Source organism: Dipodomys merriami, unplaced genomic scaffold (assembly GCF_024711535.1).
Source record: "Dipodomys merriami isolate MVZ:Mamm:240054 unplaced genomic scaffold, mDipMer1.0.p SCAF_11, whole genome shotgun sequence".
Taxonomy (NCBI): Eukaryota; Metazoa; Chordata; class Mammalia; order Rodentia; family Heteromyidae; genus Dipodomys; species Dipodomys merriami.
This window is the reverse complement of record NW_027202382.1, coordinates 43561578-43587383: the sequence shown is the minus strand read 5'-3', so window position 1 is coordinate 43587383 and position 25806 is coordinate 43561578. Positions and strand designations below refer to the sequence as shown.

At 51.4% G+C, this 25806-nt stretch overlaps 1 protein-coding gene across 2 annotated transcripts; it reads right to left on the bottom strand.

Moving 5' to 3' along the window:
- Positions 1 to 1548: 1548 nt before the first annotated feature.
- Positions 1549 to 23744, bottom strand: Tbc1d13 (TBC1 domain family member 13). Of its 2 annotated transcripts, XM_070014778.1 has the most exons (12): positions 23609 to 23744; positions 22068 to 22141; positions 19869 to 19909; positions 19011 to 19072; positions 18781 to 18880; positions 16712 to 16794; positions 10554 to 10713; positions 7547 to 7754; positions 6242 to 6405; positions 4712 to 4872; positions 4476 to 4533; positions 1549 to 3759 (listed from the first exon to the last, which is right to left on the bottom strand). In XM_070014778.1, the coding sequence occupies exons 1-12, from the start codon at positions 23629 to 23631 to the stop codon at positions 3694 to 3696; spliced, it is 1200 nt and encodes a 399-aa protein (XP_069870879.1). In that variant the 5' UTR covers positions 23632 to 23744; the 3' UTR covers positions 1549 to 3693. The 2 variants fall into 2 exon arrangements, with proteins under 2 accessions (XP_069870879.1, XP_069870880.1); XM_070014779.1 differs by lacking the exons at positions 19869 to 19909; positions 23609 to 23744.
- Between the last annotated feature and the right edge of the window lie 2062 nt (positions 23745 to 25806).

The following is a 25806-nucleotide window of genomic DNA, read 5'->3' as shown; positions in this document are numbered from 1 at the left end:
TTTTGGGGGGGGGGGGAGGGTCCAGTCGTGGGCCTGAACTCTGGGCCTGGGCACTGTCCCTCCGCTCTTCAGCTCAAGGCTAGCTAGCATCCTACCACTTGAGCCACAGCACCACTTCCGGCTTTTTTTTTCCTGCTTATGTGGTGCTAAGGAATCAAACCCAGGGCCTCATGCATGCAAGGCAAGCACTCTACCAATGAGCCACCTTCTCAGCCCTTTTTTTTTTTTTTTTTTTTTTTTGAGATTGAACCTAGGACCTGACTCTTAAGTATGGGCTCTACAACTAGAAACACAGCCACAGCCCCCCTCCCTTTTTTTTCTTTGCAGTACTAGGGTTCTACCACAGGACCTTATGCTTGTGTAGGCTGATGCTCTACCACTTGAGCTATGTCACCAGCCCAGCTTTTTGCTGGTTATTTCGGATATGTATCACAGACTTTTCTGCCTGGGTTGGCTTCAAACCTAAATCCCCAGCCAGACGCCGATGGCTCATGCCTGTAATCCTACTCAGGAGGCTGAGATCTGAGGATCACAGTTCAAAGCTATCCTAGTTTGAATTCAGGGACTGGACAGTCCTTTAGCTCAAGGTTAGCAATCTACCACTTGAGTCACAACTGTTTCCAGCTTTTTGATGGTTAATTAAAGGTTAAGAGTTTCATAGTCTTTCTTGCCCATGCTGGCTTCAATCTGCAATCTTCATATCTCATTCTCCTGAATAGCTAAGGTTATTGGCACCCAGCTCTCTGTATCTACAGATATAGTGTAAAGGTTTTTAAATGTGGCCACTGGGGAAAATGAAAAAAGAAAAAAGAGCCTAGCATGGTATTATAAGTTCCAGATTTTTTTTTTTTTTTTGGGTCCGGTCGTGGGGCCTGAACTCTGAGCCTGGGCGCTGTCCCTCAGCTCTTCAGCTCAAGGCTAGCATTCTACCACTTGAGCCACAGCGCCACTTCCGGCTTTTCTTTTTGCTTATGTGGTGCTGAGGAATCGAACCCAGGGCCTCAGGCTTGCAAGGCAAGCGCTCTACCACTGAGCCACCTTCCCAGCCCAAGTTCCAGAAGTTTCTAAGCTACAGTGAGGCCCTCCTGTTTTTTTTGTTTGTTTTTTGTTTTTTTGTCAGTTGTGGGACTTGAACTCTGGGCCCAGGCGCTGTCCCTCAGCTCTTCAGCTCAAGGCTAGCGCTCTACCACTTGAGCTATAGCACTACTTTCGATTTTCTGGTGGTTTATTGGAGATAAGTTTCATGAGTCCGTGAAACTTTCCTGCCCGGGCTGGCTTTGAACCGCAATCCTTGGATCTCAGCTTCCTGAGTAGCTAGGATAACAGGTGTGAGCCACCGGTGCCCAGCTCCCTTCTGGTTCTTAAACAAATATAAGCTGGCCATAGCCTTGTCAGGCCTCCTTCCTCATCCATAGCCATAGTTCAGACTGGGACTGAACTACAAGTTTAGCAACAAGGTTTTCCTGGCCTTCTTTCAACCTCATCCTGGCTCATTCTCCCATAGGTCAGGATCTCTGGGGTGTCAGCCCATCAGAGCACAAACAGCCATTGCAAAGAACACATGATTTATTAAAGACAACTCATCAACAGCACTGATTCAAAGAACAAAACAGATGAAAAACCTAAAGCAGACTAACATGCTGACCCTCCGGACTGCGGCCTGCGGGCCTCCCACAGCTCCATCTCTGTGTCTGTAATCCTGGGGCGGCTTCCCCCATGGAAGCTAACGGCATCCCAACTTTGTAGCCCTCGCTGGAAAATCTGGAGCAGAATGGAGGGCAGGTTCTGTCCTCAGGCAGCACCCCCAGGAGAGCTCAGCCTAACCAAGACGTGGTCCCTGTGCTTACAACCTTCACCTCAAGGACAAGGCAAATCAGAAGCAGTGATTCAAGTAGTATAACCCCAGGAAGGAAGGTGGGGAAGGCAAGAGGAATCAGGCATCCTGGGCAGTGTCTGTTGGGCGCCAGGCAGTGGCCCAGGTCTCAGGTATGAAGGGGTCAGGTTCTGGGTTGAGGGTTGACCAGATGGCGGAAGTGTCTGCCCATGGCTAAGGACACCAGCTCTGGTGTTCCCAACACTGCGTTCTTGTTCTGTCAGCCAGGATCTGCTGAGAGGGGAGGCCCCCCAGGCTGAGGATGGGCTGTAGACCCTGGGAAATAAAACCAGGCACCACCCCCAATCTCCAAAGCACTTGCTAATGTGCAATTCTTAGCCAGGAGTCTGAATAAATAGTAAACAAAACAAAACATCCTAGTGCTGTGCTGAGGGCTGACAAAGGCAGGCCATCAAGCCCTAGAAGCCTCTACTCAAAGCCTACACAAAGGCCTGGGGGCAGCGGAGGACCTGCCACCAGCCCAGAAAAGCCTACTGAGGTCCAGCTCCTGCTGGCCAGTGTGAGGTGGTGAGGACCCTTGCTCCATTACCCCCTCAACAAAGGAGAGACAGTGTGGTTAGAAGAACCCATTCCTTGAAGAGCCAAGAGTGCCCAGCGGCACCTGTGCAGGTGCACCTGTCCTAATTCCTGGGCAGAGCCAAGCAGAGGTGGCCAAGAATGGGCCAGCACATCTCTCAGCCTTGGTGGAAGTGAGGGGCAGCAGGTACAGACATGGTCTCCAGGCACTGACAGTACCCAGGCTAGCTAGCCGGGGTCAGCTACGCCTGGACCTCGGGGGCTCCTCAGGTCCTGCATGCCTGGCCCAGAATGGCCTTAATAACCTTGTTCTCCGAGACACAAAGGCCACTGGGAACGCTCCCAGGAGCCCACACTCCCTCCGTTCTTACACAGAACCGGCATGGGGAGCAAAGCTTCTCGGGCCACAGCTTTTCGGCAGCTTTTGGTTTCCAAGATTTCTGTCACAGGGAACAGGACCAGGGCCCTCTGGTGACACCCCGAGAATTCCCTCCCAGCCTGGGGAACCTGGGAGTCTCAGGCTGGGGGATGGGAACAGGATACCAAGGCCAAAGTTGACCTCCAGGAGCCTAGGTGAGCCAGACTCCACCTTCTGCCTTCTGGCTTCATGGGAGCAAAGGGGAGGAGCGTTCAGGAGGCTCAGGATAAGGCACCCCAAGAGAGCAGCGAGTACGGAAGATACAGCAACACTCACACTCTAGAAAGAGGTGGGAGGGACAGAGGTAGAGAGCCAGAGAAGGGGGAGCAGGGACCTATAGGGACCCCAATACCTTTGGGGTCCTCACCCCACCCCTAACACACAAAGACAAGCAGAGACGCCTAGGGGACACACATGCCACTCTCGGTGGGAGGGGCAGAGGGGGGACGTGGGCCTGGCAGTCACTGGGCTCCTTCGGTGTGGCTTCCCCCAAGGGAGGCCTGAGCACCAAGCCCAACGTGGTATCTGGCCCATTTGCCTAGCACACCAGCTGACCAGTGCCCAGAAGGCCGGAAGTAGGAAGGAAGAGCAGAGGGGCAGAGGCAGGAGGGAGCCCTGCCAGCCCTCCGGTGCCCCGAATGGCACAGCCCGTTTGGGCCCTGGAGCCCTGTTCAACAGCCTGGGAAGATGGCGCACGGCTGAAGGGCAGAGAGGCAGCAGGGCTGCGTGGCTGGGATGAAGCACAGTGCAGTGCCGCCCAGCGGTGTGCCTGGGAGCCAGGCTGAGCTGCAGCCTCCCCCTGGCGGGTGGTCCTGGAAGCCAGGTGGGGAACTGCCCTCCCCAGGCCAGGCCTCTTGCTGCAAGGCTACTTTGAGTCTTGGAGCTCCTTGGCTTTCTGTAGGATCTGGCAGACGTCCGTGATGGGATAATCCTGGGCATGGGAAAGGCAATAATACACTCAGCCTTTGCTGCCTTGGCCACACCCACTGCTCCCCAGTGGGACCTGTCACCATGCGTGGGCATCAGGGGCAGGGACCATACAACACCAGGCACTGGTCCATCTGCCCCAACCCTGGCACGTCGTTAACCAAGCCAATATTACACCCCAAAATCTTGCCTGGGCCCAGGACCTCCCTGCTGCAGCCCAAACCCAACCCGGAGTCTTAACACCCATCTCAACCACCCTAGGACAGTCACCGAGACTGCCTGGTTTAGAGATCTAGTTAGGGAAATTACTGGCAGCCCACGCTTAGCCAGGCAATGATGAAGCGGGCCTAGAGAGGCCGTGGGCTCAGGTCACATGACATGAGCAGAACAAGGGCACGAACTCACAGGAGCCCTGGGAGCACACGGCATTCTTAGCTCTGAGCAGGGTTACTAAGGATCTGTGTTCTGGGCATGGTCACCTTATGGAGAGCACATGATTTAGAGGTCAGCCATTACTCAAGGCCACCCAATACTGGAGATCAATGGATGACCAGGATTCAGACCCAGATCCAAACCAGACCTGCCTCAGGGGTCTGGACACTAGACCCCAGTACACTATTCTGTTGCTAACTGCAGCTCGCCATGATGGCCGGCACTGGGCGGGGCTTGCTAAGGGTCAGCCTCATGACTGAAGTGGGGATTCCCGCGCATGCCCGTTACCTGCAGGAGCCGCATGTTGACCGTGAAATCCCCTTCCAGGAGCTGCTCCCGGATCAGTCTGAGGAGAACAAAGAGCCTGGGTGCTGGGACCCAGTGCCCTGAGGCCCTCCCACTTCCCCCTGCGGCCCTCCCACTTCCCCCTCACCACCCCCGGCCCTCTCCAGCCCAGAGAGCCCAGGCCTGTCCACCCCTAGGGCAAAGAGCTTCCTGTCTGGCCAGGCCATGGGTGAACTCACATGAGCATGGCACAGCACACCAGGAGGAGGAAGTCAAAGCGGTTGTCGTCAGCGAAGAGAGAGTCCCAGATGCGGATGACATCGGGCAGCAGGAACTCCTGGGACAGCAGCAGCGTCAGCCAGCGGAAGGCAAAGAACTGGGGCTTGATGTTCTGCTCTTGCTGGGGAGACAGAGGTGGGGTACAGGCTCCCATGCTGGCCAGCTGCCATGACTTTGGGGCAGCCTGCCAGTGAGTGTGGGTCAGAAGCAGGCCAGGCTCCACGCGGAGGATGCAGCACCTGTGGGCCACTGGGCTGCCCAGGGAACGGAGCTGGCGCTGGCTCTGCCGGAGCCTGGCTCAGCCTCCCGCTGGCCAATGATGCCAGAAGCCCTGGGTTCTATCCAAGCTCTGCTGACTTGCAAATGACACCTTGTGTTCTGCTAGAACCCTGTGTAGGTATGATTTGTACGTGGATTCCTAGCTACTGAGGAGGCTGTAATCTGAGGCTCAGTTTGAAGTCTGCTTGGGCAGAAAAGTCTGTCAGACTCTGGCCAAATGCTGGACTTAGGTAGTAAAGGACCTGCGGTTAGTCAAAACGCTGAGGACCGAACCCAGGGCTTTGCACACGCCAGGTGGGCGCCTTCCGCTGGGCTAAACCCCCAGCCCCAAGACTGATCTTTTTTAATTTATTTTGATTTTTTATTTTGCTAGTACCAGGCTCGAACTCAGGACCTTGCACTCACTTGGCTCTCTTGCTCACAGCTAGCTAATGGTTGCTAGCACTTGAGCCATGCCTCTAACCTAGTCTCGTGCTCAGGATGTGAAATGTCCCACAGGCACTAATTCCCATCATAGCAGAGCCCTCTGGCCAGCCACAATGAATATTAACTGAAAAAACAAAATGCTATAAATAGCAAAATGGCATTCTGGATTTAAAAAGCAAGCGTCTATTTTTTCTTTTTTACAAAACAGTTTATACAGAAACATCTATTTTCCGGGCTGGGAAGGTGGCTCAGTGGTAGAGTGCTTGCCTTTCATGCCTGAGGCCCTGGGTTTGATTCCTCAGCACCACATAAGCAGAAAAAGCCGGAAGTGGTGCTGTGGCTCAAGTGGTAGAGCACTAGCCTTGAGCTGAAGAGCTGAGGGCCAGAGTTCAGGTCCCACAATCGGACCCAAAAAAAAAAAAACGAACAAACAAACATCTATCTTCCTCTACAGAGCTGTTTTCTGATGTAAACACGGAGTGCCAGGACAGTAACCATTGTGAGCGAAGGTGAACACTGCTCTTGTGACTTGGGACTTGCCAGGCTCACCTCACTCAGTGCCTGTGCCTGGCACAAATGGGCAACACTCTAGACTTCCTCCTCCCCAAAGGCAGGGATGCTGGGTGGCCCAGGCCTGTCTGTGTCCTAGGGTGTGGACCAGCACGGCACGTGTATTGGCTGGTGTATGCCAGCAGCGGCAGCTGTCCACCTCGCCCTGGCCCCAGCCTGCCGTGCCTCCTGTCCTCTACCCCCTGGCCCCTGCCCCAGGCTGTGGGAGGCCTTACCAGTTTCAGGTAGAGCTCCACGTCCTTCTCCTTCAAGGTGGAGTACACCTTCTCCATCTTGTAGGTGATGCCGCACTGTGAGTCATCCAGGCTCTTGATGAAGTTGTCCCGGATCTCGGCCATGAGGTTGGTGAAGCAGAAGAAGGTGTCCGCCTCGGCGTGCTCTGGGGGAGACGGCAGAGGGTGGGCCTGGCGAGGACGGGAGGCCCTCCCCAGAGCCCCTCACCCCACCTCCAAGGGTCTCCACGCCGCTCTATTCTCTTGTCCCTGGCCACCCACAGGTGAGCCCTCAACCTCGACACCTCCGCTCCCTGCGCATCGTGACAAACGTGCACTCAAATAGAAATTACCTTTTGTCTTTTTTTTGTGCCTCTTCTGAGGCTTGAACTCAGGGCCTAACTCCCTTGCCTGGCTTTTTCACTCAAGACTGGCACTCCACTACTGTAGCCACACCTCCACTTCCACCTTTATGGTGGAGAATTGGAGATGTCTCCTAGACTTTTCTGCCTGCACTGGCTTTGAACTCTGATCCTGAGATATCAACTTTTTTGTTGTTGTTGTTGGTCATGGGGCCTGAACTCTGGGCCTGGGCACTATTCCTCAGCTCTTCAGCTCAAGGTTAGCACTCTACCACTTGAACCACAGCTCACTTTTGGCTTTTTCTGCTCATGTGATGCTAAGGAATCGAACCCAGGGCCTCATGCATACAAGGCCAAGCACTCTACCACTGAGCCCCCCTCCCAGCCCCCTCAACTTTCTGAGTAGCTAGGATTGCAGGTGTGAACCACCAGTGGCAGCCTTCATACAGCAATTTTTTTTTTTTTTTTTTTTGGTCCGGTTGTGGGGCCTAAACTCTGGGCCTGGGCGCTGTCCCTGAGCTCTTTAGCTCAAGGCTAGCGCTCTACCACTTGAGCCACAACGCCACTTCCGGCTTTTTTCTTTTTGCTTATGTGGTGCTGAGGAATCGAACCCAGGGCCTCAGGCATGCAAGGCAAGCGCTCTACCACTGAGCCACCTTCCCAGCCCCAATACAGCAATTTCTTCTATGTTTTCTAGGTGGCAATTAAAAAATTTTGTCATCCAGCTTCCTATGCATACATCTCATCTCTTCTACCAGAAATTAAGTGGCAAATATGTATATGGCGTCACTCTAGAAGGCAGAGCTGGATACGAACCAGTCTGACCCCACATCTGGCAGAGGAAGAATGGAGACCTGGGAAGGACAAGACCCATAGTTTCACATGGCCCTGGAAGTTTTTGTCCCGGGAGCCAGCAAAGGGGGATGTAAGTGGTGGGCATGCCTACCTTTCCACTCACTGTTGGGGTCAGTGGCAAAGGTGTAGTAGAGAGGCCCCACGATCTCGTTCATGCCCTGCACGTACGCGATGCCGGGGTTGAGCTTGGCGTAGATGAACAAGATCCGCTCCACCACCTCCCAGTGGGCTTCGCAGCCGTTGGGCAGCACTGCGTACTCGTTCAGGGCTGGCGCAGGATTCTTGTGCGGGGAGCTCATCTGGGGAGAAATACACAGCTTTGCCAGGGAGCACCGAGGGGCATCGAAGTGTGTGCCAAAACCACCATGGGAATAAGCAGGCAAACCTAGAGTCAGGGAGATGCTGCCAGACAGTGGAGCTGGGGTATTATTATTTATGGAACTAAAACCAGAATGTTGCTTTTCCTCTGAATTGAGAGTACGAGGAAGGGGCAAGGAAGAATGTTCTGCATGGTAGAAACATCAGTATCTTGACCAAATGCTAGTTATTTAAATACAACTGTAAGAGAAAAAATATCTAGATATGTATTTAAAATGTGTGTGTGTGCGTGTGCACATGTGCGTGCATGCCAGTCCTAGGGCATGAACTCAAGGCCTGAATCCTATCCCTGTGCTTTATGCTCAAGGCCAGTGTTCTACTACTTTGAGCCACAGAGACACTTCTTGCTTTCTGGTGATTAATTGGAAATGAGTTTCATAGACTTTAGCCTAGGCTGGCACAGAACTTCAATCACAGATCTCAGCCTGAGTAGTTGGATTACAGGCTCGAGTCACAACTACGTGCCTGGCCCTAAGCTCATTTTGTTTGAAGGTGATGCTCTTTCACTTGAGATCTGCTTCTGTTTTTTTTTTTTTTTTCCTGGTTAATTGGAGATAAGTGCCTTACAGACATTCCTGTCTAGGCTGGCGTTGAACCACAATCGCAGATGTCAGCCTCCTATGTAGCTAGGGTTACAGGTGTGAGCCACTGGCAATCAGCAACATTTTACTTTTTCTTAAATTGCAATCACACTTCAGATTAAAAACCTTCAATATGGGGCTGGCAAAGTGACTCAGTGGTACAGTACTTGCCTTGCATGCATGAGGCCCTGGGTTTGATTCCTCAGCACCACATAAGCAGAAAAAGCTGGAGGTGGCACTGTGGCTCAAGTGGTAGAGCACCAGCCTTGAGCTGAAGAGCTGAGGGATGGTACCCAGTCCCGGAGTTCAGGGCCCATGACCCACCAAAAAAAAAAAGAACAAACATCATCAATATGTCAAAAACAGACGATGAGCTGAGACATCTCAAAATGTAAAGTGGTAGTGAGGCACTGGTGGCTAACTTCTGTAATCCTAGCTATTGAGGAGGATAGTAACTGATGCTCACAGTTCAAAGCCAGCCCAGGTAGTAAGGCTGTGAGAATCTCTTCTCCAATTAGCTATCAAAAAAAGCTGGAAGTGGAGGTGTGGCTCAAGTGGTAGACAGCAATCAGGCTCTGAGTTTAAGCCTCAGTACTGGCACTTAAAAAAGAAAAAGTAAGCCGGGCATTGGTGGCTCACGCCTGTAATCCTAGCTACTCAGGAGGCTGAGATCTGAGGATCGAGGTTCAAAGCCAGCCCGGGCAGGAGAGACCGTGAGACTCGTATCTCCAATAAACCACCAGAAAACCTGAAGTGGCGCTGTAGCTCAAGTGGTAGAGCGCTCGCCTTGAGCTGAAGCGCTGAGGGACAGCGCCCAGGCCCAGAGTTCAAGCCCCACGGCCGACAAAAAAAAAAAAAAAAAAAAAAAAGAAAAAGAAAAAAGAAAAAGTAAATTGTTGGAGGCAGAGAAGCAGAACTTCCTGCTGCAAGGAGCAAATCCTGCCTGGTCCTGGTCTGAAATAAAACCATAGCTGCTCCTGCCACAGTGGAGAATCTCCCAGCTGATCTCAATGTGTTGTGGACGGAATACCAGGTGGTGTTCTGAAATGCACCCTCTTAGATGGGCAAGGAGGGGCTGGAAAGGTGGCTCAGTAGTAGAGCGCTTGCCTTGCATGCATGAGGCCCTGGGTTCGATTCCTCAGCACCACTTAAGCAAAAAGAAAAAAGCCGGAAGTGGCGCTGTGACTCAAGTGGTAGAGTGCTAGCTTTGAGCTGAAGAGCTGAGGGACAGCGCCCAGGCCTAGAGTTTAGGCCCCACGACCGGACCCCCCCCCCAAAAAAAAAAAAGATGGGCAAGGAGGCCAGAGGACACCCTTGTTCTCAGGAGAGGCCTGCTGAGGTACCTGCTGTAGGGGTCAGGCACCTGAAACTTTCTGCCACACACAAAGCAATATGACACTGACAACGGACAGAGGATCGAGGTCAAAAGCCAGCCCAGGCAGAAAGTCCATGAGACTCTTGTTGCCAACTAATCCAAAAGACATAAGTAGAGTTATGGCTCAACTGAAAGAACATCAACCTTGAGCAAAAAAGACACAAACACGCACGCACGCGCGCGCACACACACACACTCACACACCTGTAGAGGTGTGGCTCAACTGAAAGAACATCAACCTTAAGCAAAAAAGACACACGCACGTGCGCGCGCACACACGCACTCACACACACCTGCAGCTCATACCTATAATCCAACTACTTGGGAAGTAGAAATCTAGATGATCTCAGTTCAAAGCTAGTCTGAGCAGAAGAGTCTGTGAGACTTCATCACCAATATAACTAGCAAAAAGCTAGCCTGTAATCCTAGCTACTCAGGAGGCTGAGATCTGAGGATTGTGGTTCAAAGCCAGCCTGGACAGGAAACTCCATTTGACTCTTATATCCAATTAACCACCAGAAAACCAGAAGCAGCGCTGTGAATCAAGTGACAGAGTGCTCACCTTGAGCTGAAGAGCTGAGGGACAGCGCCCAGGCCCAGAGTTCAAGCCCCCGGCCAACAAAAAAAAGAAAGCCCCAGGGACGGAGGCTGTGCAGGACCATGTGGAGGGCAAGTGGACATGGGCTCACGTCCTATGGCCAGTGGTCCAGCGAGGCCGAGCGTGACAGGCTGTTCAGAGTGCAGGGAGGGCAGCTCATGCTTACATTTGTGACTCCACTCCGGTTCCGGGCCACTGTCTGGGATTTCAGCGTTGTCTGTTCAACACGCTTACGAAGGGTCTCAAATTCATTCTGGGGGTCCAGGATGAGGAGGCAAGGGTACTCTGTGGCCCTCTGGAAGAAGGACATATCTGGACACAGCCTCCTGTCAAGAGGGAACAGAAGAGTACACTTCACTCACGGTGGAGGTGCTGGCTGGTCTAGCCCTGTACGACCCCAGAAGCAGTTGGGTTCTGTGTACCGGGCTTTTTTTCAGTGCTGGGGACAGAACCCAGAGCCTGGCACACGTGAGGTATGTGCTTCACCACTGACCTACACTTAACCCTGTCTGTTTTCAACTATAAGCTTTTAATCAAGAAAACATGCTTTTTCAAAGAACAGCACTAGTCATTTATCCTATACACTCATATTTTATACATATTTGCAAAGAAACATATACACAGGTTTTTTGGTTTGTTTTTTATTTTTTTGTTGACTGTGGGGCTTGAACTCTGGGCCTGGGCACTGTCCCTCAGCTCTTCAGCTCAAGACAAGCACTCTACTGCTTGAGCCACAGCACCACTTCCGGTTTTCTAGTGGTTTATTGGAGATAAGAGTCTCACGGACTTTCCTGCCCAGAATGGCTTTGAACTGTGATTCTCAGATCTCAGCCTCCTGAGTAGGATTACAGGCATGAGCCACCGCTGCCCCGCTCACAGTTTTTTGTTTTGTTTTGGTGGGTCATGGGGTTTAAACAAAGGGCCTGGTGCTGTCCCTGAGCTTTTTTGCTCAAGGCTAGTGCTCTACCACTTTAAGCCTCAGCACCACTTCTGGTTTTCTGGTGGTTAATTGGAGATAAGTGTCTCCTGGACTATGCTCGAACCTAGACCCTCAGTAGCAAAGATTACAGGTGTGAGCCACTAGCACCCAGCTCATATACATACTTTTAAAAAGTGTCTTCTTGGGCTGGGAAGGTGGCTCAGTGGTAGAGCGCTTGCCTTGCATGCATGAGGCCCTGGGTTCGATTCCTCAGCACCACATAAGCAAAAAAGGAAAAAGCCGGAAGTGACGCTGTGGCTCAAGTGGTAGAGTGCTAGCCTTGAGCTGAATTGCTGAGGGACAGCGCCCAGGCCCAGAGTTCAGGCCCCACAACCGGACCCAAAAAAAAAAAAAAAAGTGTCTTCTTGGGCTGGGAATATGGCTCAGTGGTAGAGTGCTTGTCTATTTATTTTTTTATTTTTATTTTATTTATATTTTTTTGGGTCCAGTCATGGGGCCTGAACTCTGGGCCTGGGCGCTGTCCCTCAGCTCTTCAGCTCAAGGCTACCACACTACCACTTGAGCCATAGCACCACTTCCGGCTTTTTTTTTTTCTGCTTATGTGGTGCTGAGGAATGGAACCCAGGGCGTCATGCATGCAAGGCAAGCGCTCTACCACTGATCCACCTTCCCAGCCCCAGAGTGCTTGTCTAGCACGCATGAAGCCCTTCGTTTGATTCCTCAGTACCACACACACAGAAAAAGCTGGAAGTGATGCTGTGGCGCACGTGGTAGAGTGGTAGAGTGCTAGTCTTGAGCAAAAGAAGCTCAGAGAGGAGCTGGGAAGGTGGCTCAGTGGTAGAGCGCTTGCCTTGCATGCCTGAGGCCCTGGGTTCCATTCCTCAGCACCACATAAGCAAAAAGAAAAAAGCCAGAAGTGGCGCTGTGGCTCAAGTGGTAGAGCGCTAGCCTTGAGCTGAAGAGCTGAGAGACAGCGCCCAGGCCCAGAGTTCAGGCCCCACGACTGGACCCCCCCCACACACACAAAAAAAAAAAGAAGCTCAGAGATAGTGCCAAGGCCCCGAGCTCAAGCCCCAGAGATGGTGCAAAAAAAAAAAAAAAAAAAAAAAGTCTTTTTGCTTGTAATCTTCATTACTCAAGAGGCTGGGATCTGAGGATCATAGTTCGAAGCTAGCCTAGATAGGAAAGTTTAAGCTGGAAATGGTAGAGCACCAGCCTTTAGCTTTACTAAAAAGTTAAGGGACAGCACCAAGGCCCAGGAGTTTAAGCCCCAGTATAGCACGCACACACGCACACACACACACACACACACACACACACACACACACACACACACACACACACACACACACACACACACACACACACACACACACACACACACACACACACACACACACACACACGTCTTCTTTTAAACTACAACCATGACTCTATTTTAAATATATGGCTGGGTATCAGTGGCTTACACCTGTAATCCTAGCTACTCAGGGGGATGAGATCTGAGGATTGTGGTTCAAAGCCAGATTGGGCAGGAAAGTCTGTGAGATTCTTTTCTCCAATTAACCACTAGAAAACCAGAAGCAGAACTGTGGCTCAAAGTGGTAGAGCATTAGCCTTGAGCAAATGAGCTCAGGGTCAGCACCCAGACCCTAAGTTCAAGCCCCAGGACTGGCACACACAAAAAAATATATGGGCTAAGGATGTAGCTCAGAGGTACAATGCTTACCTAGCATGGATAAAGCCCTTGGTTCAACCCTCCTTACAAAAGAAGTATGCATATATGGTTGTTGTTGTTTTTTTTTTTGTCGGTCGTGGGGCCTGAACTCTGGGCCTGGGAGCTGTCCCTCAGCTCTTCAGCTGAAGGCTAGCACTCTACCACTTGAGTGTCAGCCCCACTTCCAGCTTTTTCTGCTTATGTGGTGTTGAGGAATTGAACCCAGGGCCTCATGCATGCAAGTCAAGCACGCTACCACTGAGCCACCTTCCCAGCCCCTGCATATATGTTTTTTGTTTTTTTTGTTGGTCATGGGGCTTGAACTCTGGGCCTGGGCACTGTCCCTCAGTTCTTCAGCTCAAGGCTAGTGCTATACTGCTTGAGCCACAGCATGACTTCCAGCTTTTTCTATTTCTGTGGAACTAAGGAATCAAACCCAGGGCCTCATGCATGCAAGGCAAGCACTCTACCACTGAGCCACCTTCCCAGCCCCACATATATATTATTTTATACATACATAATTATCTACACATACATACACAGAAGAATGTTATCCATTGTGTGACTGGCAATAAAGAGTTCATCCCTCTGCACATCACCTTTATAACAATTTAAAAATTATTTTTTTTTTCAATTTAAAAATTATTAACAAAAAAAGAGAGCTGGGTGCTGGTGGCTCACATCTCCAATTCTAGCTACTCAGGAGGCTGAATCTGAGGATCATGGTTCAAAGCCAGCCCAGGCCGGAAAGTTCATGAGACTCTTATCTCCAATAAACCACTAGGAAAAAACCAGAAGTGGTGCTATGGCACAAGTGGTAGAGGGCTTGTCTTGAGTTAAGAGCTGAGGGACATCACTGAAGCCTAGAGTCCAAGCCCCATGACTGACCAAAAAAAGGAAGAGACAGCAGTTCAGTTAAGGAGATAGGACATGAAGTGGGTGAGTGGTCAAAATATATTATACTCATGCATGGCAAAGCTATAATGAAGCTCCTTTGTATACAGTAAGCACACCCTGACCAAAGAAAGTGGGCCGTGGGGCTGGGAATGTTGCTTAGTGGTTGCTTAGGGAGCACTTGCCTAATCTGCATGAAGACCTGGGTTCCAATCCTCAGTGACACATACACAGAAACAGCCAGAAATGGTGTTGTGGCTCGAGTGGTAGAGGGCTAGCCTTGAGGAAAAGAACCTCAGGGACAGTGCCCAGGCCCTGAGTTCAAGCCCTAGCACATGAAAGAAGAGAGAGACAGAGAGACAGACAGATGGATGAATGGACAGACGGGGCAGGGGCATGTGCAAAGTGCCATGAACTGAGTGGGAAGAGGAGTGTGGGAAAGGCAGAAGTGCATCAGGAGGTGGCCAGCCTCTGAAGGGACCAGGCCCCGCTGGGCACATGGTTCTAGACTTACACAGGGCCATTAGAGTACCTTCTGGGTAGAGGCTACAGCAACACCAAACAACAAGACAGAGTACTCTGTGTTGGGGCTTCCTGGGGCCATCTGGGCAGGGGCCTGGACAGTGGGGGTGAGCAGGATCTCCCTCTTATCTGTATCCTGCCACCCGCCTTCTCAAGCCACAGGGCACTCAGGCTGTTCCCTGGGCCTAGCAGGCTCTTCTATGCAGCTCTGGGCCTCCCTGCCCTCTTCTTCCTTCCAGGCCCTGCTCAGTTTCCTTCTCTACAAGGAGCCCTGCTCATTCTCAGCTCTGCTCCTCTCCTCCCTACACTACGTGCATGGTGTTTGCAGTCAACGTATTCCATGAATGCTGGAGTATCTTGTCTCCCTGTGTATGCTGGAGCCCTTTCCATCTCAGGAGGGTTCTATCCACCCTCCTCACACGGCAATTCCTTGACCAATCAGCCAAGCAAGGGCGCACCTGGCCTGTGTGAGCAACTGAGAGCTGCGCCTTGGGAATGCTGAAGGAGCGTGTGGAGGCAGCTTGGGCAGGCTGCTCTAGGCAGAGGGGTGAGCTCAAGAGAGCCCCTCTAATGGTGAACTGATGATTGTGTGTGTGTGCACGTGGGTGCACATGCATGTGTACCAGTACTGGGGCTTGAATCAGGGCCTGGGTGCTTTCCCTTAGCTTTTTTGCTCAAGGCTAGTCCTCTACTACATGAGCCACGTCAGCTTTTTTGTATTCCGTGGAGGTAAGAGTCTCCCAGACTTTTCTGTCCAGGCTGGCTTTGAGTCATAGCCTCAGATGTCGGCTTCTGGCATCGCTAGGGTGACAGTGAGCAGTGGGGCCTGCCTCAGCCCAACAGTTCTGAGGCCCCGCTGTTGCGCTGGGGCCAGCCTTACGGCGGAGGCCCAGGCATGGCTTCACAACCCTCACCTCCGCTGTCTCACTCCCATTCCCAGATATAGTTATTCAGGGCCAGAGAGCCTGAGCCACCTGTACAAAGCCACACAGCTAAGCACTAACAATGCTCGTAAGTGGAACCAAACAAACAGGCTCCAGAGCTCTTCCCCATCCCGTTGTCCTGTGGATGTTCCTTCCTTCTAGCTCCTCTGGCTGCCAGGCTCCCCAGGAAACAGGGTGACACAGCCAGCTTCCCAGTATTTTTTTTTTTTTTCTTTTTCTTTTTGTTGGTTGGGGGCTTGAACTCTGGACCTGGGCGTGTCCTGAGCTCTTCAGCTCTGCTTTTCTGGTGCTTAATTGGAGATAAGTCTCACAGACTTTCCTTCCCCAGCTGGCTTTGAACCATGATTCTCAGATCTCAGCCTCCTGAGTACCTAGTGTTACAGGCGTGAACCACCAGCGCCCGGCAGCCAGTATTTCTTCACTGAGGGGAAAGATACACACCCATCACTTGAGAACTCAGGTTTGACCTTTACTTGCTGACCTTTGCTTATTTTTGTTTTTTGCCAGTCCTGGGGCTTGCACTCAGGGCCTGGGCACTGTTCCTGAGCTTCTTTTGCTCAAGGTTAGCACTCTACTAATTGAGCTACAGTGCTACTTTTGGCTTTTTCTGTTTATATGTACTGAGGAATTGAACACAGGGCCTTATGCATGCTAGGCAAGCACTTTACCACTACTCCACATTCCCAGACCACTTGCTGACCTTTATACAACTGCCCTTGGGATCAAGCCTAAAGTCCAACCCTGGCCTTTCGTCCGTTGGCCTCAACAAGGCTCCCAAAACGTTTCTGGCCTTGTATGCTCACAGGGCTGCCCTGTCTATCCCCTGCACCCCCACCACATCCCCCCAAACACTTACCACAGTGCTGGCTGCAAGCCTGCTTTGCCATCACTCTCCACCCACAGCCCACAGCTCTTTCCGGAAAGAGACCATGGCCGTGGGTCCAGTGCTCAACCTTGAGCCTGGCACAGAGATTGGTAACTGTGGAATGCGTAATCAGACGGACCATCAACGCCAGGAACCAATGGAACAAGGCAAGGGTAAGGAGGCCCTGAGCCCCACAGCCATGGGACAGTGGCCAGTCCCCATGTCTTTTTTTTTTTTGTCAGTCGTGGGGCCTGAACTCTGGGCCTGAGCACTATCCCTCAGCTCTTCAGCTCAAGGCTAGCACTCTACCACTTGAGCCACAGCTCCACTTCTGGCTTTTTTCTGCTTATATGGTGCTGAGGAATAGAACCCAGGGCCTCATGCACGCAAGGCAAGCGCTGTACCATTGAGCCACCTTCCCAGCCCTCCCCGTGCCTCTTACCGGACATCCTTGTCGATCTGCAGCAACACTTCATTGTCCCTGAAGTAAGTGTTCCACCTGCTGTCGGGGTTGGGGTTGAGGGGCTGTGGGGAGAGAGGTGCTGCTTGGTCTGAGGCCCGGCTTGGGCCACCCCAGGTTGGAGCCTCAGCAGTGTCCTCCTCCCCCTCACCATCCACCACAGACCCAGCTCTGGTCCAGAGACAGCGCCTCAGCACGGCTGCTCAGTGGCAGCACAGGGCTTCCCAGGGCCTCAATCCCCTTCAGACTCAATTGGCAGTGAGCCCTGAATGCTGTGCTGAGTATAGCATGCCTAGAAGACTGTTCCTTCTGCACACTGCCCTTACTAGAGCCTGCGGACTGCATGTGCTCACTAAGTGCTGCTGAGTGAATGAATGAGTGAATGAATGTCCATCAGGACTCTTGAGTCTCATTTGCCCTGCTTTGGGTGGTCCTTAAACTTTTTTTTTTTTTTTTCTTTTTGGGTCCGATCGTGGGGCCTGAACTCTGGGCCTGGGCGCTGTCCCTCAGCTCTTCAGCTCAAGGCTAGCACTCTACCACTTAAGCCACAATGCCACTTCCGACTTTTTTTCTTTTTGCTTATGTGGTGCTGGGGAATTGAACCCAGGGCTTCATGCATGCAAGGCAAGCGCTCTACCACTGAGCCACCTTCCCAGCCCTGTCCTTAAACTTCTATCTGGAGGCCAGTTCATCTCTATTGCTGAGCATCCAGGGAGCTGCTGAGTATTTCAGGAGAGAACAGGGCTCCCTCCCGACCAATCAGGCAGTCAGTCGATCCTGCTTGCCCCGTTTTGAATCCCATCAACTATATAGTCCTGGTAACCTTCCTCAAGGACTGAGGAGGAGAGAGGCAAAGGTGTGGCTAGGCCAGGAGTGCTAACCTAGCATGCATGACACCCCAGGTTCCAGTACCAGCACCCTAGCAATTGGGGGAGAAAAATAGAAACAACAAAAAAAATTTAGCCAGGCATGATGGCACATACCTGTAATCCCAGCACTCTGGAAGCTAAAGCAAGAGGATCAGGGCCAGCCTGTGCTACACAGTGAGTCTTAATTAAAAAAAAAAAAAAAAGGGGGGGGGGGCTGGGAAGGTGGCTCAGTGGTAGAGTGCTTGCCTTGCATGCATGAGGCCCTGAGTTCGATTCCTCAGCACCACATAACCAGAAAAAAAAAAAAAACCAGAAGTGGCGCTATGGCTCAAGTGGTAGAGTGCTGCTAGCCTTTAGCTGAAGAGCTGAGGGACAGCGCTCAGGCCCAGAGTTCAGGCCCATGACCAGACCCAAAAAAAAAAAAAAAAAAAGAAAAGAAAAACGCTGGGCACCGGTGGCTCAGACCTGTCATCCTAGCTACTCAAGAGGCTGACATCTGAGGACCGAGATTCAAAGCCAACCCTGGGCAGCAAAGTCTGTGAGATTCCTTTTTTTTTTTTTTTTTTTGGTCGGTTGTGGGACTTGAACTCTGGCCTAGGCACTGTCCCTCAGCTCTTCAGCTCAAGGCTAGCGCTCTACCACTAGAGTCATAGCTCCACTTCCAGCTTTTTCTGTTTATGTGGTGGTGCTGAGGAATTGAACCCAGGGTCTCATACATGCAAGGCAAGCACTCTACCATTGAACCACCTTCCCAGCCCCAAAGTCTGTGAGATTCTTATTTCCAATAAACCACCAGAAAATGGGAAACGGCCATGTGGCTCAAGTGGTAGAGCGCTAGCCTTGAGCTGAAGAGCTGAGGGACAGCGCCCAGCCCCAGAGTTCAAGTCCCATGACAAAAAAGAAAAAAGCCCAGGGATGAGGGCTGTGGGGACAGTGCCTGCCGAGCACCTGGGGCAGGGATGCCCATGGGCCCATCTGACACTGGTTTCACTGCTGTGTAACTGACTAGGCTCAGGGCCTATCCATTAAGACTCTGATGAAACAGGGTGAGACAATGTCCAGGGCTGGGCAACACTGCAGACAGGAGGTCCTGGCAGGGCCCACAGAGACCAAGGCCAGGCTGCACCCATCCTCCAGCAGACCAACCTTGCCTGACCCAAGGGCTCCCTCTCCCCTACTCACGTGGTCCTCAAAGGTCACGTCTTCCCTGGATACCCCCAAGTTGGCCTTGGCAATGCCAGGCTGGATGATCATTTCCCTCAGGAACTGAGAGTACAGCTCCCTACGGGAAAGATGAGAACACGTGATTCCCGAAGGTGCCCAGAGAGCTCAGACCAGAGAATTAGCAAAGAAGGCAAAGACTGCTTCTGTCTGGGGTCTCCCATCACCAGTCTCCCATTCCCAGGCCTTACCTCTGTTTGGCCAGGATGGAGGTCCATGAAGCTCTCTCCAAGGGGAGGTAGTTCAAGAGGATCTGCACAAGAGAGGGGCACAGCTATGATGTCACCTGCCCCTACCCTGGACAGCAGGTGGACATCGATGGGCTTCTCATGAAAAGGCTTCGTAAAGCCGAACACACACAAGATGGCAGACACCAAGGAACTGAGGCAGCATAGCTTCCCTTTCCTCTCCACTGCCTCCCGCCTCCTGCGTCCCAGAGTGCTTCCCTCTGCTTTTCCTTACACAGATTCTTCCAAATGATAATGGAACCTGAAACTCCAAGGGGCTGGGAAGCATGCCCCGGGGATTCCCCTCCTGTTCTGCTCATGGATTCCAGCACAACCCAGCCTTTCCTTGGTCCCAACAAACATCATTTCCATAACATTTCTTTTTTTTTTTTTTTTTGGTAGGTTGTGGGGCTTGAACTCTAGGCCTGGGCGCTGTCCCTGAGCTCTTCAGCTTAAGGTAAGAACTCTACCACTTGAGCCACAGCGCCACTTCAGGTTTTCTGGTGATTAATTTGAGATAAGAGTCTTATGGACCTTCCTGCTTTGAACCATGATCCTCAGATCTCAGCTCCTGAGTAGCTAGGATTATAAGCATGAGCCACTGGCACCCAGCCATAACATTTCTTTATTGGCAATATCGTCCCGTCTTCCAAGGGGAACTAGAGGGGATGCCAAAAGGACAGACGGATCCTAGAACTTGCAGAAAAACGTCGTCAGTCAAGCAAGCAAAGGTGCAGAACAGACGTAAGGAGCTGGGGTGGGGATGGCCCATGCAGGAACCCAGGGACCCAGAGCAGAGCAGCCCACCTCAGGCACACCCACCTTCCAGCAGAGGCACCGCAGTCCGCCCTCAAAGGGAATGCCTGTGGACACAGCAGGCACAGATCACTACAGGCCAGACTCCCAGGACCCCCAGCCCTCTGTCTTGGAACCAGTTGGCAGGGCGCAGGGAGAGCAAGAAATTTTTCTTTAGGATCATTTTCCACCAGACACTTCCAGGCTGGAGGCTGATACTGTGTGTAATCTCTGTCCATGGCCCCAGCCTTTGCCCAGAGTACCTTCCATTTGGAATGTTCTTTTTTTTTTTTTTTTTTGTCAGTCATGGGCTGAACTCTGGGCCTGGGTGCTGTCCCTCAGCTCTTCAGCTCAAAGAAAGTGCTTTACCACTTGAGCCATAAATACATTTCTGGTTTTCTGGTGGTTTATTGGAGATAAGAGTTTCACAGCCGCGCGCTGGTGGCTCATACCTGTAATCCCAGCTACTCAGGAGGTTGAGATCTGAGGATCTCAATTCAAAGCCAGCCTGGGCAGGAAAGTCCGTGAAATTCTTATCACCAATAAACCACCCTAAAACTGGAAGTGGCACTGTAGCTCAAGTGGTAAAGCGCTAGCCTTGAGCTGAAGAGCTGAGGGACAGAGCTCAGGCCCAGAGTTCAAGCCCCACGACCGACACCCCCCCCCAAAAAAAAAAAAGAGTTTCACAGACTTTTCTGCCCGAGCTGGCTTTGAACCGAGATCCTCAGATCTCAGCCTCCTAAGTAGCTAGGCTTACAGGTGTGAGCTACTGGCACCCGGGATGGAATGTTCTTTTGAGGATAACACCTTGAGATTTTTTTCCCCCCCTTGAAGGATCCACTATAGCTAGGCACCAGTGGCTCATCCCTGTATTCCTAGCTACTCAGGAGGCTGACATCTGCGGACTGCTATTCAAAGCCAAGCTGAGCAGGAAAGTCTGTGAAACTCTTTATCTCTAATTAACCACCAAAAGCCAGAAGTGGAGCTGAGTGAGGCTCAAGTTGTAGAGTGCTAGACTTGAGAAAAAGCAGCTCAGAAACAGTGCCCGGACCCTGAGTTTAAGCCCCAGGACCAGTAGCAAAAAAAAAAAAAAAAAAAAAAAAAGCCCATGAAAATCTCACTGACAATTAACCAGCAAAAAGTCAGAAGTGGAGTTATATAAGTGGTAGTACACCACCTTTGATAGAAAAAGTGGAGGGAGAACACGAGGCCCTGAGTTCAAGCCCCAGTACTGGCATACATGCACACACATAACCAAGAACTTGAATGCAGATCTGACGTAAGCCCAAATTCTTTACTATGATCAGATACTGCTACCTCTTTGGGGCCTCAGCACCACTCCAAAACTAACAGCCCAATTCTTCTTGTGAGCAGCTATTGTGATGCCTTCCCTGGTACAATTACATCAGCCAGGGCCCACTCAGTATCTGCATGGGAAGGACAGGGCAACATAAAAGCCTTGCCAGGGACAGGGTAGTGGCAGGGAGTTAGGGAGCTACACAACACTTGGGGATTTTTTTTTTTTGGTGGTAAAACAGAGTTTTGAACTCAGGGCCTCCCACTTGTTAAACTGGTCCTTTACTATCTGAACCTCACTTCCAGCTCTTTTTGCTCTGGTTAACTGAGATAGGGCTCACACACACTCCCACCCCAGGAGGGCCAGCCTGGACCACAATCCCATTTAGGCTTTCCTCTGTGGGTAAGATTAATAGGCACATACCACCATGCCCAGTCACTTTGGGTAATTTTTAAAGACAGGAAAAAACACCACCACCAACAACAAGTTATCTTCACACTGGAAAATTAACCATGTCAGGGAGGGCAAAGTTCAAAATGGCTGAGGTTCATTCAGTTCCTTCTTTCAAGCCAATGTTCTGGAATTTTACTATGAACCAAAGTTCACTGTTGGCTTCGACCCCCAAACCAGAGAGGGAACCAAGAAACATACCGCAGCTAACCAAATTCTGTAATGCAGGAAGAGAGTTGAGGACTGAAGAAAGGCCTGACCAGGATCCAAAGGTCTCCCCACCCTCCTTCTCCATCTTGGGCTCTCCAGTGACTGAGGAACTGCTGCCTCTTCCCCCAGGTGTAACTGTGGCCACCACTCCTCTGGGAAACGGCTCTGAATTAGACCCTAAGGGTCAGTCTGGCTTCTAGAACTGACCAGATAAAACCTTGACACCTTCCCCTCCCCATCCTAGCCATAATGCTGTAGTTGCTTCTTACCACTAAAACTGAGTTCCCGAAGCTTTTCCAAAGCAATTGAGGGCTCCTTCAGGACATCCTGGAAATCTGCAATCCTACAAAGGAGGAGAGGGAGGTAACTGGAGCACACTTAGACCCCAAGACTGCAGCCCCCCCCCCTCATACCACCAGTGTAATGATCATTTCATTAAACCCAGGAACGGGGAGGCCATCAAAAGATAGGAGAGAGGGCTGGGAATGCAGCTTAGTGGTACAGTGTTTGCCTAGCATGCATGAAACCCTGGGTTTGATCCCCCAGTACCACATAAACAGAGAAAGCCAGAAGTGATGCTGTGGCTCAAGTGGCAGCTCAGCAACAGTGTCCAGGCCCGAGTTCAAGCCCAGGACTGGCAAAATAAGTAAATAAATAAATGAATAAATAAATGAATAAATAAATGAATAAATAAGAGATCTGAGCAGTTTTCTTGTCTATAGGGCACTGGAATGAGCACTATAAAATTAAGCATTTGCTAAGCCTATTCAGGAGGCTTTATCTCAGATCATGGTTCAAAGCCAGCCAGGGCATAAAATGCTTATCTCTGAACAACCACCAAAAAGCCAGAAGTGAAGCTGAGGCTGAAGGGCAAGAGTGCTAGCTTTGAGCAAAAAAAGCTCAGGGGTGGGCTGGGAACGAGGCTCAGTGGTAGATCGCTTGCCTTGCATGCATGAAGCCCTGGGTTCGATTCCTCAGCACCACATAAGCAGAAAAGAAAAGCCAGAAGTGGTGCTGTGGTTCAAGTGGTAGAGCGCTAGCCTTGAGCTGAAGAGCTGAGGGACAGAGCTCAGGCCCAGAGTTCAGGCCCCATGACTGGCAAAAAAAAAAAAAAAAAAAAAAAGCTCAGGTGCAGTGCCTAGGCCCTGAGTTCAGGCTCCAGTATTGGCACAAAAAGTAAATTACTTAATTAAAGCATTCTCTACTATCCAGAGAGCTGGCGTTTATTTATTGAACACTACAAAAAGGCCAAGAGTAGCCCAGATTACAGCTACTACTACGAGACTCAAGCAATTCTAGGAATTGGGAGTAACTGGATTAGCAAACAATGGGTTTGTGCAATCTGCCCGCAGTTTCCACGTTCAGAAAAGTAACTATTATAAGTCTTCCAGGCCTGTCCTCGGGCAAGGACAAAGATAAATAGTAACTACTAGAGGAAGAAGAGGGGAAAAAAAGGAGGAAAAAAAATTGCCCAACGCTGCAAGACGTGACCAGGGGGAGGCCAGGCTGGTTCTCGGGTTTCTAGGAAGAAAGGGGCACGGGGTGGGGGGGGGTGCTGGGGGCAGATGCTGGAAGAGGCGGACATCTCGGGAAGGGAGGAGGTTCGGGCCAGGGAGGGCCACGTCCGCGGGGACTCTACGGCTCGGCTACTCCTCCCCTCGGGCCCACAGGCCCCGGGGCGAGGCGGAGGCCCCCGCGACCCTCGGCCGGGCCTTGCACTCCGGGCTGCGCAGGCGCCGGCCCGCCCTGCACCGCAGCCCCGGCGCTTAGCCGGGGGCAGCCGGGGCGATCGGGCTCGGGGGCCCCTTACCGGCTCTTGTGCAGACTCGACATGGCGTTGACTTCTGAACCCCCGGGTGCCTGTGCAGGCTCGGGAGTCACCGCCGCCCCCCGGGGACGCGGGGCGCTCCGCGAAAGCCTCCGGCCGGAAACAAACCCGTGAGCGGTGCGCGTTCCGACCTGCCCGGCCCCGCCCACAGTCACGTGCGGAGCATCCCCCCCCCCCCCGCGCTGCGCATGCGCTCTGCGCGCGCCTCGTGTGCTTTCCTGAGCTTCCGGGAACTTTTTTTTTTTCCTTTTCTTAGTATTTGCAGTCGTGGGGCTTGAACTCTGGGCCTGGGCGCCGTCCCTCAGCTCTTCATTGGAGATAAGAGTTGTAAGGGGCAGGGAGGTGGCTCCCGCCTGTCATCCTAGCTTCTCAGGAGCTGAGATCTGAGGATCACGGTTCAAAGCCAGCCCCGGCTGGAAAGTTCATGAGACTCCTATCCAATAAACCACCAGAAAACCGGAAGTGGCGCTGTGGCTGAAGTGGTAGAGCGCTCGCCTTGAGCTGAAGAGCTGAGGGACGGCGCCCAGTTCAAGCCCCACGACCGACAAAAAAAAAAAAAGAGTCGTAAGGTATATTAAATAGGTAGGTTTCACGGATGAGAACACCATGCGCTATTCAGGCAGGAGAAGAAGTTCATCTGCTGCCCCGGTGGGGGAAGGATCCACCGCTGGGCCAGGAGTTATCTAGGCCAACGACAGGCCTAGGCCATGTGGCCAGGTGGGGGAAAGGTGTAGCCACACTGGATCCGGATGTGACATCAGGGCCTGGGACCCTCCTAAGGTCAGATGGGAGGCTTGTAACCAGAAGTGGCCCAGGATGTGACTGGCCCAGGAGGGGAAGGTGACTGCTTCCAGGTCTGCCAGTTACCTAGGTAACAGATACTGGGCAGAAACTTAGCCAGGAGGGAGGGAGGGAGGGGCTGGAAAGGTGGCTCAGTAGTAGAGTGCTTGCCTTTCATGCATGAGGCCCTGGGTTCAATTCCTCAGCACCACATAAACAGAAAACGCCAGAAGTGGCAAAAGCAGCTCAAAGACTGTGCCCAGGCCCTGAGTTCAAGCCCCAGAACTGACAATAAATAAATAACTTAAAAAAAAAAAAAAAAAAAGAGGGAGGGAGGTGTACCTGTTCAGACCTTACAAGAGTCTCAAGGACTTTCCTGCCCAAGCTGGTTTTGTACTATAATCCTCAGCTCTCAGCCTCCTGATAGCTGGGATTACAGGCATGAGCTACTGTTCGGTTTCTTTTTCTTTCTCTTTTTTATTCTTTTGGTGCCAGTCAGTCCTGGGGCTTGCACTCAGTGCTCAGGCAGCACTGACCCTGAGCTTTTGTGCTGAAGGCTGTCGCTCTACAACTTGAGCTAGGGCTCCATTTCTGGCCTTTTGGTCGTTAATGGTAGATAAGTGTCTCAGAATCTCAACCTTGATCTGAGGATCACAATTTGAGGCTAGCCTGGTCAGGGGAAGTCCTTAACATTCTCATCTCTGGGGAAGATGGCCCAGTGGTAGAGTGCATGCATGAGACCCTGGGTTCAGTTCCTCAGCCCCACATAAGCAGAAAAAGCCGGAGGTGGTAGAGTGCTAGCCTTGAGCTAAAGAAGTTCAGGGACAGCACCCAGGCCCTGAGTTCAAGCCTCAGACTGGCAAAAATAAATAAATAAATACCTTTGTATGAAATATATAATAAGCATTGACATAATTGCACAAAGGCAGGGGTCTTGCATTAATAGCCAGACCATGAGCTTCCTATTTATGTTTTCTATGTAGATGGCAATGATAGGTACACACACTAGTATAGTCAGCTTTCTTGATTGAGGGCTCATGAACCTTATGGCTAGGCTGGCCTCTCACCTCAATTCTTCCCATTTCTATCTGCCAAGTATCTAGGATTATGGTGATGAGCCACTTATCTGGCTTGCTTTTATCTGTTTAATCTTGGTGCTGGTATTGTAGCCCAGGGCTTCAAGCATGCTATTCAGATGCTCTAATGCTGATCCACACTGCCCAATGTTTCTCAAAATTATTTTGACCTTTGTATTTTGTCCTTGACATTCTATCTTAACTTTGGAACCAGCTTGTAAATTTCTAGGGAGAAAAATACCTGCTGAGGTTTTTATTTTAATTGCATTGAATCTATAGATCAATTTGGAAATAACTAATTTTTAAAATCATCAGATCTACAGA